Source organism: Ursus arctos, unplaced genomic scaffold (genome assembly GCF_023065955.2).
Source record: "Ursus arctos isolate Adak ecotype North America unplaced genomic scaffold, UrsArc2.0 scaffold_24, whole genome shotgun sequence".
In the NCBI taxonomy this organism is placed as follows: Eukaryota; Metazoa; Chordata; class Mammalia; order Carnivora; family Ursidae; genus Ursus; species Ursus arctos.
This window is the reverse complement of record NW_026622919.1, coordinates 17,425,228-17,439,809: the sequence shown is the minus strand read 5'-3', so window position 1 is coordinate 17,439,809 and position 14,582 is coordinate 17,425,228. Positions and strand designations below refer to the sequence as shown.

Genomic DNA, 14,582 nt, shown 5'->3' with positions numbered 1-14,582 from the left:
CCCCCCGGTCCCCGGTCCCACTCCCCGCCGTCTCCCGGCGCCACCACTTCAGGCAGCCCACTCGGCCCGGCCTCTCCCCGCGCCCGGACCACCCCCCATGGGGTGCTCTCACTGCGCAGCGAGTCCCTCCGCTGCCTCCTCCCAGCCCAAAATGGCGGCGGCGGCCACCGATCCTTCTCGTCGCCTTCCTCTAGGGCCGAGGATCCCTCCGCACCCACAGCCCCGCCCCTCTCAGCCGGATCTATTTTCTGCCCCGTAAAGATTAACGCCATCAATGAACTCTTTAATTGATCTCGGTAGGCGGGTTCTGTTGTGCTTCCGCACAGCTAATCGTTGACGAAAGTGAAAATATTGGCAGGGGGTTGGACCAATCAAAGAAGGCACCGGTGAGCGCGGGACGGCAGTCACGCAAGGGCAGATGGGTTTTGGAGTTCTCAGTCTGACTGTAGACGTGACAGGCTCTTCATCCGGCTTCCCAAGCTAGAAGAACTACAATCCCCAGCAGGCGCCGCGCTGCCAAGCTGTTCCCCCTCCCCCCTTAGTGTCTGAGCGGCTTGACCAGAGCTGCTGCAACTGCAGCAAGAGGTAGGGCTGAGGCATTGGGAACTGCACAGACAGGCGGTCGGTCGCACAGAAAGACACACAGATATAGTCGTGTGCATAGTCCTTGACAGCAAATAGGTCAGTTCCGCCTTTGCAAAATCTCCTTTCTGGGACCACTTCCCCTCTTCCAAGGAATCCATCCTTTTTCCAGTTGGGCTTCTCTTCCAGCTGCATGGAGTGTGAAGACTTCTTCCCCTTTCCTCTGTTTCCCGTCCTGAGAGGAAGGAGGGGGGAGGCAGGCCAGGCCCAGAAAATGATAAGGCGTCAGCCCTGGGCTCGGCCCAGGCCACATCTGTGTTTCTCGAGGTGCTGACTTGGGGAGCCCAGCCTGAGGGGGGTGGGGGCGGGGTGCTGTCACGACGGGACCTCTGGAGGCAGTGAGGAAAGGACCCCTTGTAAAGCCTGCTACATAAATTCTAGTTGGAGCCACTGACCCACTCCACTGCCATCCTCTCCAGGTCATTGCTGTATCTTTGCCTCCCTGGGCCAAGACCTTTTCCCCTTGCTTGCTGGGGGAACAAAGCTCAGGACTAGCTTCCTAGCTGCCAGCCTGGGCCTCAGTGACTTCCAGAAGAACAGCCGAGGCTGGAGGCCCTGGCCTGGGGCCTGAGGGACAGGACTGGGAGGATGGCCCCTTGCCGGCTGGAGCTGTGAACACCAGGGTGTGGAGGCTTCAGGGCCTCCATTTGATGATGAAGGTGTGCAGGTCTGGTGCTACAAAATGGCTGCTGCTGCCTTGGTGAAAAATTCCTGGGCAGCCAGTCTTCCTGAAAATTCTCCTTTAAGACTTAGCTTTCTGTTATTTAAGGCAGGTGTCATTAGTTAGAAGCATCTGCTGAAAGATTTGGAGCAGAAGAAGGTGTCTACTCCGAACCAGACCAACTGTAGTACTGAGTCCGCAGCAGTCCTGGAGGCGGCCAAGGTAAGCCCCACCTTCCCAACCACCTGAGTGCCCCGACATGGATCCTGCCAACTGGGATCCTGGCTGCTTGTCTCAGATGTGTTGGCAGATCTGGAAAACCAGTATTTCTAACCGAGTCCCTACTATGCGGTGGGCAGCATGCCAGGACGCCAAATCTGTGCTGTCTCATGAAATCCTAGCAGCCCTTCAGGGTAGGAATTACTGTTTCCATTTCAGAGAAGCTAAGGTTATCGGAGCTGAAATACCTTTTCTAGATTCATGCAGCCAGCAGACGAAAGATCCACAGCTTAAACTTAGGGCCTTCTGACACCAGAACCCTGCCTTGTGTTTTGTCAAGACTGAGAACCAAGTCTGATACAGGGGAAAGAGTTTGAGCACTTGGTTCATAATTTAGGATGGGGGTTGGGGTTCACATAGGATCCAGGAGAGAGGGAGAGGCAGATTGTATCAGGCTCTCAGGAAACGTCACCTTCTGATCTGGCAACAGGACCAGACCTTCTCTGTCCATGCCCTCTCTTGCTGCCCCCACGTTGCCTGTTCTCCCCGAGTTTACAAGTCCCTGTAGGTGAGGAGGGGACTCAGCTGCTCTAACCCACCCTACCTAGCCACGTCCAGTGTTTTCTGGAGTTGTTTAATTTGGAGTTCATGACATGTCAGGGTTAGAAGTTCAGAGAGGGCAAATGACTCACCCAGATCACACAGCTTATCTGCAACAGTGGGAATGGTGGTAAAGGGACAAGCCTTCAGGAGGGAGGCGGCATGTGGGGCTGAGGGGCAGGGATGGTTTGGGTGAGGGGAAGGATCACGATGGGACACGTGCTGTGGGCTGGGGGCAGGCGAATGATCGTGCGCACGCACGCCGCCTTGTCTCGGCGCTGCCAGGGCCCTTGCCGCTTCTGGGGTGGGGCAGAAGCTCTGTCTCAGTTGGCTCAAGACACTGATGGAGACAAGGTCTGTTCCCGATTGACGATCTCCCTGCAGGTGCAGTAACAGTACAACACAACAGACACATAACACACATACTCTGTACACACTCTGACATACCCCATCCTAGATGGAGACGGGAACCTCAGGGCCTCCAAAGCAACACACCTCCAGCTCCTACAGGGCTGTGTACCCCCCCAGTGTATGGACCTATGCTCTGGTGTCTCTAACTCGTGTGCATTGTAAAGCAACATGCCAATGGTAGCGGTTATTATTAGAATTCCCCAAACCACAGACATAGAGCAATTCATTCCCCATCCCCCACACCGAGTACTCCCACCCTTACCACGACGGAGATAAACAGATGCTCTGCACACACACTGTTTTGACAGAATCCTTTCCACCTCTTAGATAAGTTCTAGAATGCTCTCGGCTGCAGACTGGAGGTTCACCCTTCCTTTCCCTAGTGAGGGCCTCTTTCCTGCCGCTCTTGTCAAAGAGTGATACCAACTTCGGCCTGGAATAAATACACTCCATCTTCTTTACCCTAGACCAACAGAAAGGAGCGTCTTGTGTCCCAATGTCTTTTTTTTTTTTTTTTTTTTTTTTGTCCCTGTGTCTTTTGAATCCCCCTCTCTTATGGGCTTTATGTCATTTAGCCTGTTTATTGAACACTTTGGGCCGTGCAGAGGGACACAGTGGTGGACAGACTAGACACATTCTTATAGGAAGAAGACAGATGGTAAATGGTATTGTGGTAGATGCTACGTGGGGTGTTAACTGGATCACACGACAGTGTCACTGGGAAGGGGATAGGAGGGGGATCTTCAGATAGGGTGGTCGGGGGCCCCTCTGAAGAGGTGACATTGGCACCAAGTCTTAAAGAGTCAGCGATGCAAATAGCTGGAAGCGGATCGGTGATATAATTTGTAGGGCTTTATTCTAAAATTGTTAAGTTCAAGGCAAGAACAGCAGAGCTTAAAGCAAAGCCTGGGGCCTTTCCAGAGTGAGGGTGAGGGGCTCTGAGGCTGCTTACCCACGAAGCCAACTCTGTCGGAAAGACAATCTTTCAAGGAAGAGGGCTGATCCAGCAAATGCAGCAAGAGCCACTTCCCATCCTGTCTTTCTCCGACTTCATTCAAACGGTTTTTATTGCATGCCTACTCAGTGAGGCACAGAGCGGCTCCTGTTGGAGGCACTGAAATTCCCGAGTGAACTACACAGGCAGAATTCCTGGTGTTTTCATGAGTTTACTTGGGGAGGCTTGGGGGGCGAGACAGGAGCCCATAAACCAACAAATAGTTGCAGAGGCTGGAGGCTAGAGAGTGACCCCATGTCAACTGTGGGAAGGTCAGCTTCAAGCTGGGTGGCTGCAGAAGGGTTCCAGCACCAGGGCCAGGCTGTCTGTGATTGACTCTTCCTTGTCCTCTCCGTTTAGACCCCTGGTGCTCCTGGGAGCCCCCAAACACCCCCTGAGCCTCATGCCCCTGGTAGTTCCCTGCCCCTGACACCCCGGATAGAGAGCCACTCAGAGGAGGAAGATCAGACTGGGGCCGGCAGTGGCCTGGGCTGGAACAGGAGGGGCCCCCGGACCCAGAGCCCAGGGGACAGCTCAGTGGAAGCCGTGCTGGGCCGGAAGAAGCACCGCCGGAGGCCTTCCAAGCGCAAACGCCACTGGAGGCCCTACCTGGAGCTGAGCTGGGCGGAGAAGCAGCAGCGGGATGAGAGGCAGAGCCAGAGGGCCTCCCGGGTCCGCGAGGAGATGTTTGCCAAAGGCCAGCCCGTGGCGCCCTACAACACCACCCAATTTCTGATGAACGACCGCGACCCTGAGGAGCCCAACCTGGAAGTGCCCCACGGGGCCTGCCACCCGGGCTCCAGCGGGGAGAGCGAGGCCGGGGAAGGCGACGGGCGGGGCCGGGCTCCCGGCGAGTTCCAGCAGCGGGATTTCTCCGAGGCCTACGAGCGCTACCACACGGAGAGCCTGCAGGGCCGCAGCAAGCAGGAGCTGGTTCGAGACTACCTGGATCTGGAGCGGCGGCTGTCGCAGGCCGAGGAGGAGACCAGGAGGCTGCAGCAGCTGCGGGGGTGCGCCGGCCCGCAGCCCTGCCGCCAGGTGGAGGAGCTGGCCGCCGAGGTAGAGAGGCTCAGGACTGAGAACCAGCGGCTGCGGCAAGAGAACGCCATGTGGAACCGAGAGGGCGGCCGCCGCGGTGGGGAGCCAGGCACCTAGGGGCACCCCTCAGCCAGGGCGACCCAAGGACAAGGTCCCATTTCATACACGCTCAGGCCAGCTGGGGCTCGGGGAGGCAGGTGACAGATGAAAACCACGTCCAGCACCCCTTTGCCCCCTGAGAACTGGGAAAGTAGGTTCAGCCTTCCACCTCGTTATTTCCATCATTTGTTCTTTGATGTCCTCTTCTTTTTCACAAAGAAATTAAATGATTTTCATGAGCTCAAACGGGAGTGGCTAGGATTGATTTCACTAGTGCTGCTCTGAGAATCAGAGTGTATGTGTCCCAGAGAGGTTTGGGGCTGGCGTCCCAGTCCCAGCCTTGCCTCAAGCCTGGGAGGCCAGCAGACCTCGTATTGGGGAACCACCAAGGCTTCCAAGATGCTTGAATTCTGCTTTGTGTGTCCGGGAACAATCAGATTGCTCTGAAGGTTTTATAGAGGAGGAGACAGGGGCGAGAGGGGGTTCAGGGACCAGTGGGTTTGGCCAGAACTTGACCTAAGATGCCAGATTGCGGTGAGGAGCTGGGGGTGTCCCTGGAGGAAAGAGGGCTGGGACTTTTGGAGGGGTTCCTTCAAGGTTTGTTCCCAGGCTCCCTGCATTCTCCCTGTCCTCCCCATAGTGTAGAGGGCCCGGTCAGATGAGGTCTGGATGGCTTGTGTCTCCTTGACCTTGCCAGCCCCCTGCCCCCCATACCCTTGGGGAGGAGGTTAGTCATCACTTTTGCCCCCTTACCTCCTGCAAGGGCACTTACAAGTAAGCACTCAAGGGGAGTTTTCTCCTTTTTTTTTTTTTTTTAAGATTTTATTTGAGAGAGTGCGTGGGCACACGTGAGTGGGGGGACCGAGGGAGAGGGATAAGCATACTCCACGCTGAGCGGGGACCTGGGCGCAAGGCTGGCTCCCAGGACCCTGAGATCACAACCTGAGTCGAAATTAAGTGTGGGACACTTAACCAGCTAAGCCACCCAGGTGCCCCAAGGGAAATTTTCTCCTAATGGAAAAAAAGCCCAAGAGGCGAGGGTGGGCAGCTAATCGACCCTTAGAGCTGGTGGCCCCGCTTTCCTGGTGCTCACTGTGCCTCTGTGCCCCCTGCTCCTCTTAGCCTGATCACCTGGGTGGTCAGTTCCCTCTGAGGGGAGCCCCTCACCTGTCTGCAAAACCGAAAGCTGAGTTAGCTGAGATAACGCAGACAACACCAACGCCAGCAGCATTGGGCTCTGAAAGGAGCTCACGCAACCCCTCCCTCAGACCCACCCTTCCCCGGACACGGGTCTCACTTCCATCACCGTTGCAGCGTCCTTGTGGGTTGCTGGGTTCAGGCTGGGGTGGTGGAGGGGGAAGTTAGTCAACTCACCAATGAGCCGGTGTTGCTCTGCCACCGAGCCCAGGGAGGGGCGGAGACCTGGCCAGCCCAACCTAGCTTCCATTCCAGGAAAGCTCATCTTGACAGGCCACATTGGGCAAGAGAAGGGCTCAGGCCTCTGAGCTGCTGGGATGGAAATGTTGACAAACCCTGTGCTTCGCCTGGACAACTTTCGTTTCTGCCCTGCCACACCCAGGCCTCGCCAGCGCCTTCAACAAGGAAGCAAGGCGAGAACAGATTCTAGGAAGGGATGGTTTTCGAGAAAAGAGCAGAATCTCCTGTCCCTGGTGGGGGTGGGGTTCTGCAAAGATTTTAGCCCCCTTCTCTTTGATCCCGAACAGCTCAGGAAAGCCCAGAGGAGTGATTGTCCCCACTTTGCAGATGGGAAATCCAAGGCTCAGAGAGGGAGTGGCTTTCCAAATTCCTAGCCTGTCTTCCGCTGTGGGGTGCTAGCCAGGGATCCAAAGGCCCCTGGGCAAGGCCAGGCAGCCCCAGGCAGCCTCCCAGCTGCCACATTCCTCAGCAGGGAGCCAGGGAGCCCAGAGGGAGAGGGTTGGGCCTGGTTGGAAGAAGGTTGTTTACCCGGGCTGTGTGTGTGACTAGGAGGGGTGAGAAGATTCCAGAGGGGGCTGCTGGAGTGTGGGGGGAAGGGTGTGGTGTGAGGGAGAGGTGCTGGGGGTGTGTCCTGGAGGGAGCTTGGGCCAGCGTCCCTGAGTAGGCAAGAACTGCATACAGGGGAGGAGACAGGTGAGGAGTTCGGCCCTTCTTGGCTCAGAAGCTGAGGAGCCTGGAGGCAGGAAAGCTGCCAGCTGGCCCTTCCCACCCCCAACACACACACACACACACACACACACACACACACACACACACACACTCACACACACTCTCTGAAGGGTTCTTGGTCAGGGCCACATCAAGGTGGGTTAATTTTCCCAAGGCTGGTGGAGGACAGGATGGGGCAAGAAGAAAACAAAAGAGTGTGAGTAAGGAAAGTGTCTTCGCTGAGAGGGGTCAGTGAGGAAGAGAGTCAGTGTCCCCTCCTCCCCCATCTGGTTCCGGGACCTGAGTGCCCAGGAGCCCCAGGGCTGAGCTGGAGTGTGGCACAGTACTGGGGAGGGGCAGCTGGGCTACAGGTGGTGGCCAGGTGTGGATTCCTCTGGCCTCTCCTCTTCTCCCCTCTCTGGTTGCTGGATCCTGAGGCCTGGGCTTCTCCCTACCCCACCACAGTGACAAAAGCTCCAACTTTACAGCAACCCCCACTCACCCCCACCGGCAACATAGACAGCCCCTCAGCTGGGGAAAGCTGAGCTTAGACTCATTCCCCTTTCCCCTCTTGGCGTTTCTAGAGCAAAATTTCAGTGCCTTCCTTCCCTCCTGCCCATTTGCTTTCCAGGCTCTTCTTGGTCCCCTGGCACAGGAGAGGCCCATAGAGGCAGATATTTCACAGGAGTGAAGCTTCCCACCACCGCTGTGTACCCTTGCCCACATCCTGCTTTCTTCCCCATCAAGGACTCCCTCCACCTCAGGTGGAAACTCCTGTGTCCAGAGGGGGGGCAGGAGGAGCCTGCAGGAAGTGAAGACAGGGTTCTGAGGTGAAGTGATCAGTATGAGGGAAGAGGGTGGCCAGTTCCCACTGCTCCTGTTGGGTGTAAGCAAGGATGGCACTGGCCCTTTAAGTGGGGGTGCCAGTCGATGCCCTCCCCCAGCCAACCCAATTCGTGGGCACACTGAGCATGTGCAGCTGTGCAAGCGCAGGGGAGGGAAGTGGGGGGACAGATTCCGGAGGGAACTCCTCACCCCCCTACTTCCTGTAGCTGCCCCCACTCTCCTTCCTGGGTCTGACAAAGGAGCCCATGGTGCTCACCCCACTCCCTTCCCCCACCCCAGCCCCGGTGGGTGCTGCCCTCTCGGGATGCTGGGTGTGCAGGGGGTGATGGGCAGGCCCTCTGGGGCCAGGGAAGTTGGGCAGCCCCCCTGCTGCCCTGAGTGACACACACACTCAGCCCAGTGCCATCCTCACGTCTCTGATGTGGGCGGTGGATAATCTTCCTGCTGCTTAACATGTTCGATATCATTCCATTGGCACCAGGGTTTTTAAAAGAGCCATCTACCTGTGATGAAGCTCTGCTCTGAAAATTAAAAACAGCTAAAAAGAGGAGGTCCCTGCCCTCTCCCCCAGAAGCTTCCAGTCTAAACTCCTGGGAGGAAGCAAATAGCTCAAAGGCTGTTAGTGCCTGTTCAGCTCCCTCCCTGGTTCTCCCCCTTCCCATACAGACAGTTGGCTCCCCAAGTCCAAAGCTCAAACTCTGCTGCTTTAACTGGCTGCATCCTCCAGACCACCCTCCCTCCTACTGTTCCCCCACCTCAAGCCATCCTGTTTCTGCAGTGACCACCCCCCCCCCCCCATACCTCAGCCCTCCTTCACCTTCCTGCCCCTCTTGGCACTTGCCCTCTTCCTCCTTTAAGCTCTTAGCTCCAGATACCCTTATTTCTTTTTATTTTTCTTTTAAAGATTTTATTTATTTATTTGAGAGAGAGTGTGCACAGAGGGAGAGGGAGAGGGAGAGGGAGAGGGAGAGGGAGAGGGAGAGGGAGAGGAAGAAGCACACTCCCCGCTGAGCAGAGAGCCTGATGCAGGGCTCAGTGGATCCCAGGACCCTGAGATCTTGACCTGAGCTGAAGGCAGACGCTTAACTGACTGGGCCACCCAGGCGCCCCTGGGTACCCTTATTTGTAATCGAGGTGAAATTCACATAACAGAAAATTAACCATTTTATATTTTAAATTTTATAATTTTTAAAAAATATTTATTTGACACAGAGAGAGAGACAGCCAGTGAGAGAGGGAACACAAGCAGGGGGAGCGGGAGAGGAAGCAGCAGGCTCCCAGCAGAGGAGCCTGATGCAGGGCTCGATCCCAGAACGCCGGGATCACGCCCTGAGCTGAAGGCAGACGCCCAATGACTGAGTCACCCAGGCGCCCCTGAAAATTAACCATTTGAAAGTGAACGATTCAGTGGCATTTAGGATATTCACAACATGTGCAACCGCCACCTCTATCTGGTTCCAACATTATCACCCCAAAAGGAAACCCCTGTCCCCATGAAGCAGTTACTCCCCATTCCCACCTTTCTCTAGCCCAGGCAACCACTAAGCTGCCTTCTTTCTATGGATTTACTTATTCTGGATATTCTGGTGGTCTTAAAAGCCGAGAGGGAAAGACTAGTCTCCTGGGGCCTGGATCTGAAATGACCGGAGGGAACCTGAGGGCCTGTCGTAGAGGGAGCACTGTGCCAGAAGGTTCCAGACCTGTGATCCATCCCAGTTCTGCTTCTAACTCAGGGGCCTCCTCTCCTTTGTTCAAGGGCATGGGGGCGTTGGCATGTTGGCTTCAGGCCCGTCCAGGATCCGAGGCCTGGCCAGGGGGCTTGTGTCTGGGAGGATGCTCCCTGGCCTGAAAATCAGAACACCTCCTTGATCCTCTTGGCTCCTCCCTGCCGGGTCCAAGCAGTACAGGTGGGTCCAGGGGACAGTGTGATTCATACTGTGGGGTTCGGGGTCAGATGCATGAGATGAGGCATCTTTGGCCCGGAGAGGTTGAGAAGCTAGCAGCCAGTTCTGTTTGTGTTTGAGCCGTTGACCATTATGCTCTCCTGTCTTCAAAGAGGTAAAGTAAGTTAAGGTTTAGCAAAGTGCTAGTCCTGTGGGAATGCTCTCGGATGGAAGCAGCCGTAAATTTTACTCCTTGCAGGGTATTGTGTAATCAAGAAGCAAAGAGCTCCATTCCAAGGTGGTTCTTGGGAGTACCCCGGCCACCCCCTTCCTTATCTTTTGGAGAGTGTTTCTTCCTTGCCTTCTCTACTGGCCTCCCTGGGATGACAGCTTTTGTGGGGGCTAAGAGGGGTTGCCTGGACCTTGAGCCCTTAGGGAAGGTGGGAAGCATGGCTTCTCTCTCCCCCAGATAAGATATCATTGCTGCCTTCACCTGGAACTCAGGTCACCCGTGTTGCCATGACTGAACATCCGCTCCGACCCTAAACAGAAAGGTCTTTGTGGACCCAGGGAAGGGAGAGGACAACACAGGCCTTGCCTGGCAGTGGGACAGGGCGTGCAGCTGCTTCCCAGTTGACCGCGGTGTCCCGGCTGCCTGTGGGTGCGGACATTCCAGAGCCCACCTGCCCCAGCAATCTTCTCTCGACCCCATCCGAGATGTGCTGCCCAGATCAGCCCTCAAGGCACCTGCTGCCACCTGCCTCATGACGACCAGGATGGGAGCCCTGCCCTGCTTTGTCCTTAGCGCAGGGGCTCCAACAGGAAGTTCCCAGGGAGACTAAGCTTTGAGGAAGTTATTATGAGCCACATGGGGCATCCAAGGGCCCGCCTCTGCCACAGCCTGTCATCCCAGAGACAAGGAAGGGAAAGGGGTCTCCGTGCGCCCATAATTCCCCTGGCTTTTACTCCTTCCATTTCCCTCTCCCCTCCCTGGGGCTCTCCTTAGGCCCACACACACCCTGTCAGCCACTCAGACTCCTTACGATGGACCTGGTCGCAGGTCTGCACCATCATGCCTGGACCCAAGCCCTGAGCCTGCTGGGCTGGCCTGCTCCCTCTCTTCCCACTGGGTCCTCAGGCCCACTGTCCCTCTGGCAAGACATCCCCCTCCCTTTGCTCCTCAATCCCAGCCTCAGTTGTTCCCCCCTTGGGCCTTTGAAAAAGAGGATCGTTTTCCTCTGGGCCCCTGGTCCAACTGTCCTTGCTGGTAATTCCCATCAGCTGTATTTGTAGCCACAGGCATCTCCCCTCATCCCACTCCCAGAATCCCCCCTAAACAACTCCAGCTTCCTGACCTCCCTGGGCAGCGCTCCTCAGCTGCCTCTCTTCCCCCCACCCCTGGGCTCCAGGTGCTGGGGGCCTTCCCCCTTCCCCCACAAATGGCTACACAAGTGTGGTCCTAACACCCTTGAAAAATTTCTTTCACCACCATTTGAAATTCCACGTTTATGGTAAACTACTTTCACGTGTGTGTTTGTGAGTTTTCTATTCTTCTAGTTCTCCATCTCATTTTTTTAAAAAGATTTATTTATTTGTTTGAGAGAGAGAGTGCACAGGTGTGGACCCTGGGAGGGGAGGGGCCTAGGGAGAGGGAGAGAGAGAGAGAATCCCAAGCTGACTGGCTGCTGAGCTTGGAGCCCAACTCAGGCTCGATCCAGGACCCTGAGATCATGACCTGAGCCGAAATCAAGGGTCAGACGTTGGACCCGCTGAGCCACCCACACGCCCCTCCATCTCATTTACTGATAAACCAATCACACTTAAAAAATTATTCTGCTGTGGGGCGCCTGGGCTCCCTGCTCAGTGGGGAGCCCGTTTCCCTCTCTCCCTCTGCCCCTCCCCACTGCTCGTTCTCTCTCTCTCAAATAAATAAATAAAATATTTTTAAAAATTATTGTGCTCCATAATATGCTTTAGTATCTGATAGCTCTATTCTCTCATTATCCTCTTTTTACTAAAGATCCCTGGATATCCTTAGATTTTTTTTTTTCTAGAGTACATTTAAAAGCAGCTTGTCCAGCTCCCCTCCCCAAAGCGTATCTTTTTTTTCCCTCCAAAGCATGTCTCTATCTACCCATCATGCACCTACCTACAAAGATACAGATAGATATGCAGATAGCGACATAGATGTAGGTATCTTCAAGAGATTTCTAGACGTCACCTAATTCAACACCGATCTTGAGGCTGGATTAAATACCTTTGTAAATCTGTGACTGTCTCTTGTATTCTTTTTTTTTTCTTTTCTTTTCTTTTCTTTTTTTAAAGATTTTATTGATTTATTTATTTGACAGAGATAGCCAGTGAGAGAGGGAACACAAGCAGGGGGAGTGGGAGAGGAAGAAGCAGGCTCCCAGCGGAGGAGCCTGATGTGGGACTCGATCCTGGAACGCCGGGACCACGCCCTGACGCTTAACCGCTGCGCCCCCCCCCCCCCCCCCCCCCCCCCGGCGCCCCGTCTCTTGTGTTCTTTAACTACTTTTAAGGGTGTAGTTCAGTGGCATTAAGCACATTCATTGTTTTGCAACCATAACCACCATCCATTTCCAGAACTTTTTTCTTTTCATCTGCCCAAACGGAGACTCTGTATCCACTCAACAATAACTCCCCATCCCACCCACCCCCAGCCCCTGGCAACCACCATTCTTCTTTTCTAGAAGCCTTTTGAGATGATCGCTTCCCTGCTGCTTCCCATCCTGCTGGAGTCCAGCTTCCCTCTCCTTGCAGAGCTCCTTTGTCCAACAAATCATTGCTCCTCAACTTGGCTGCCCCTCAGAATCACCTGGGAAAACATCTTAAAGTTCCCATGTCTGGATGCCGCCCCCCAGGAATTCTGATATAATTCATCTGGGGATGCTGTCCAGGCGCCAGGGTTTTTAATTCTGTCTGGGGGATTCTCCTGTGCAGCCAGGGCTGTGAACCACAGTTCTAAGAACTCCTAATGTTCTCTCTGCCCAGCTGTCTGTGACCACACGTCCCACGTGTGGGGTGCCTCTCACTTGCCCACATCCCTGGGAGGACTCCTAGATGTCATGACCTCCAGTTCGTAGATGCCAGACAAGGAGTCAGGGTGTCTGGGGAGTCTTGGAAGACATGGGGGTGGGCAGAGCTCAGATTAAAGAAGAAGGAGGTATAGGGGCGCCTGGGTGGCACAGTTGGTTAAATGTCTGACTCTTGGTTTTGGCTCAGGTCTTGATCCCAGGGTCATGATCTCAAGGTCAGTGTTGTGAGATGGAGCCCTGCGTCGGGCTCCACGCTCAGCACGCTCAGCACAGAGTCGGCTTGAGATTCTCTCTTCCTCTCTTTGCCCCTCCCATACCTGCTCTCTCTCTCTCAAATAAATAAAAAAAATAAAAAAAAAAAAAGAGGAAGGATGTATTTCCATCAATCTCTCCAGAGATTCCTGGCCTCCACAGATGGGCCAGGGCTTATGAGGTAAGACCGGAAAACATGCTGAGGGCCCCCCCCAGCAGTCAGATTTTGAAACCTTGCCTAGCAAAGACGTGTTGCCTCACTGTCACAGCAGCAAAGCCAGCCACAGCGTGTGTGTGACATTGACTTCTGCCCTATCTGGGCAGGAGCGCCTCCGGACAGCGGGTTAACCCAGGCCTCCTGCTCCTTGCGTCCATCTGTGAACGAGTCCCATGTGTGTTTGCTGGGACTTTCAGAATCAAACGCTATCCTCACTTCCCTTTTTAGTGCCTTTTTGATGATGCCTCGCTCACCCAGAGCAGAGAGGGAGGGCGGGAGGCCTCTTGGAGGCTTGGGCTGGGAGGATTCTCTAGAGCCCACTGGACTTCTCCAGGGTGGAGAATGGAGAATGGAAATGAAGAGCACAGACTCTTCCCCAGGTTCAAATCCTGCCTTATTCTGCCCACAGCTGCTCCCCGCCCACACACAGAAAGGACAGGCACCTTCTCCATTGCCTGCCTGCGCACAGACACCGTCCTCTGCTGGCAGAGACGGCGTGTCTCCCTGGAAGCACCAACGGCTTCCAGCACTGTTTGTTTTCTGACAGATACTCACCGGGTGTTTGGTCTTCTAGGGCCTTGGGAACAAAGCACCATGACCTGAGTGGCTCAGAGCAACGGAAATGTATTTTCTCATAGTTCTGGAGGCTAGAAGTTTGGAATCAAGGTGTGGGCAGGGCCGTGCTCCCTTGAAACCTGCAGGGCAAGAAGCCTTCCTTGCCTCTCCTTAGCTTCTGGTGGTTTGCTGGCAGTCTGTAGTGTTCCTTGGTTTGCTGCCGCCTCACTCCAATCTCTGTGTGTCTGTCCCATATTTCCCCTTTGTATAAGGACACCCTAATTACCTCCTTTCAACCTGATTACCTACGTAAAGACCCTAGTTCCAAAAAGGTTGTATTGGGGATAAGGATTTCAACACCTTTTTTTGGGTGGGGGGACTCCATTCAGTCCATGATTCTGGGTGTCCATGCTGTGCCCAGCACTGTGCCAGGCACTGGGGATGTCGCAGGAAGCTTGATGGACATAATCCCTGTCCTCATGGACCTTATCCTCTCTTGTTTTAGCTGTAGCTTCTTCCTCCTTTTTTTTTTTTTTTTTTTTTTTTTTTTTTAATAGCTGGCTCCACACCCAATGTGGGGCTTGAACTCACAACCCAGAGATCAAGAGTCCTGTACGGGGGCACCTGGGTGGCTCAGTCAGTTAAGTGTCTGCCTTCAGCTCAGGTCATGATCCCAGGGTCCTCAGATCAAGCCCCGCATCGGGCAAGGAGCCTGTGTCTCCCTCTGCCTCTGCCTGCCGCTCCCCCTGCTTGTGCTCTCTCTCTCGCTAGCTGTCTCTCTCTCCGTGTCAAATAAATAAATAAAATCTTAAAAAAAAAAAGAGTCCTGTGTGTTACACTGACTGAGCCAGCTGGGTGATTCCCCCCATTTATAGCTTCTTATTTAATTCTAACTCTTTTTTTAAAAAAAGATTTATTTATTTATTTGTTTGTTTGAGAGAGAGCAGGGGGAGGGGCAGAG

At 54.6% G+C, this 14,582-nt stretch overlaps 1 protein-coding gene across 2 annotated transcripts; it reads left to right on the top strand.

Moving 5' to 3' along the window:
- The first annotated feature begins 549 nt into the window (after window positions 1–549).
- HEXIM2 (HEXIM P-TEFb complex subunit 2) lies at window positions 550–5,073 on the top strand. 2 transcript variants are annotated; one of them, XM_057318204.1, is made up of 3 exons: window positions 550–681; window positions 1,416–1,525; window positions 3,888–5,073. In XM_057318204.1, the coding sequence occupies exon 3, from the start codon at window positions 4,212–4,214 to the stop codon at window positions 4,680–4,682; it is 471 nt and encodes a 156-aa protein (XP_057174187.1). In that variant the 5' UTR covers window positions 550–681; window positions 1,416–1,525; window positions 3,888–4,211; the 3' UTR covers window positions 4,683–5,073. The 2 variants fall into 2 exon arrangements, with proteins under 2 accessions (XP_057174187.1, XP_057174186.1); XM_057318203.1 differs by having other exon boundaries at window positions 1,412–1,525.
- The last annotated feature ends 9,509 nt before the right edge of the window (window positions 5,074–14,582 follow it).

Coding starts and splice junctions, on each gene's coding strand:
- HEXIM2 (XM_057318204.1), top strand. CDS start 4,212: ATGTTTGCCAAAGGCCAGCCCGTGGCGCCCTACAACACCACCCAATTT.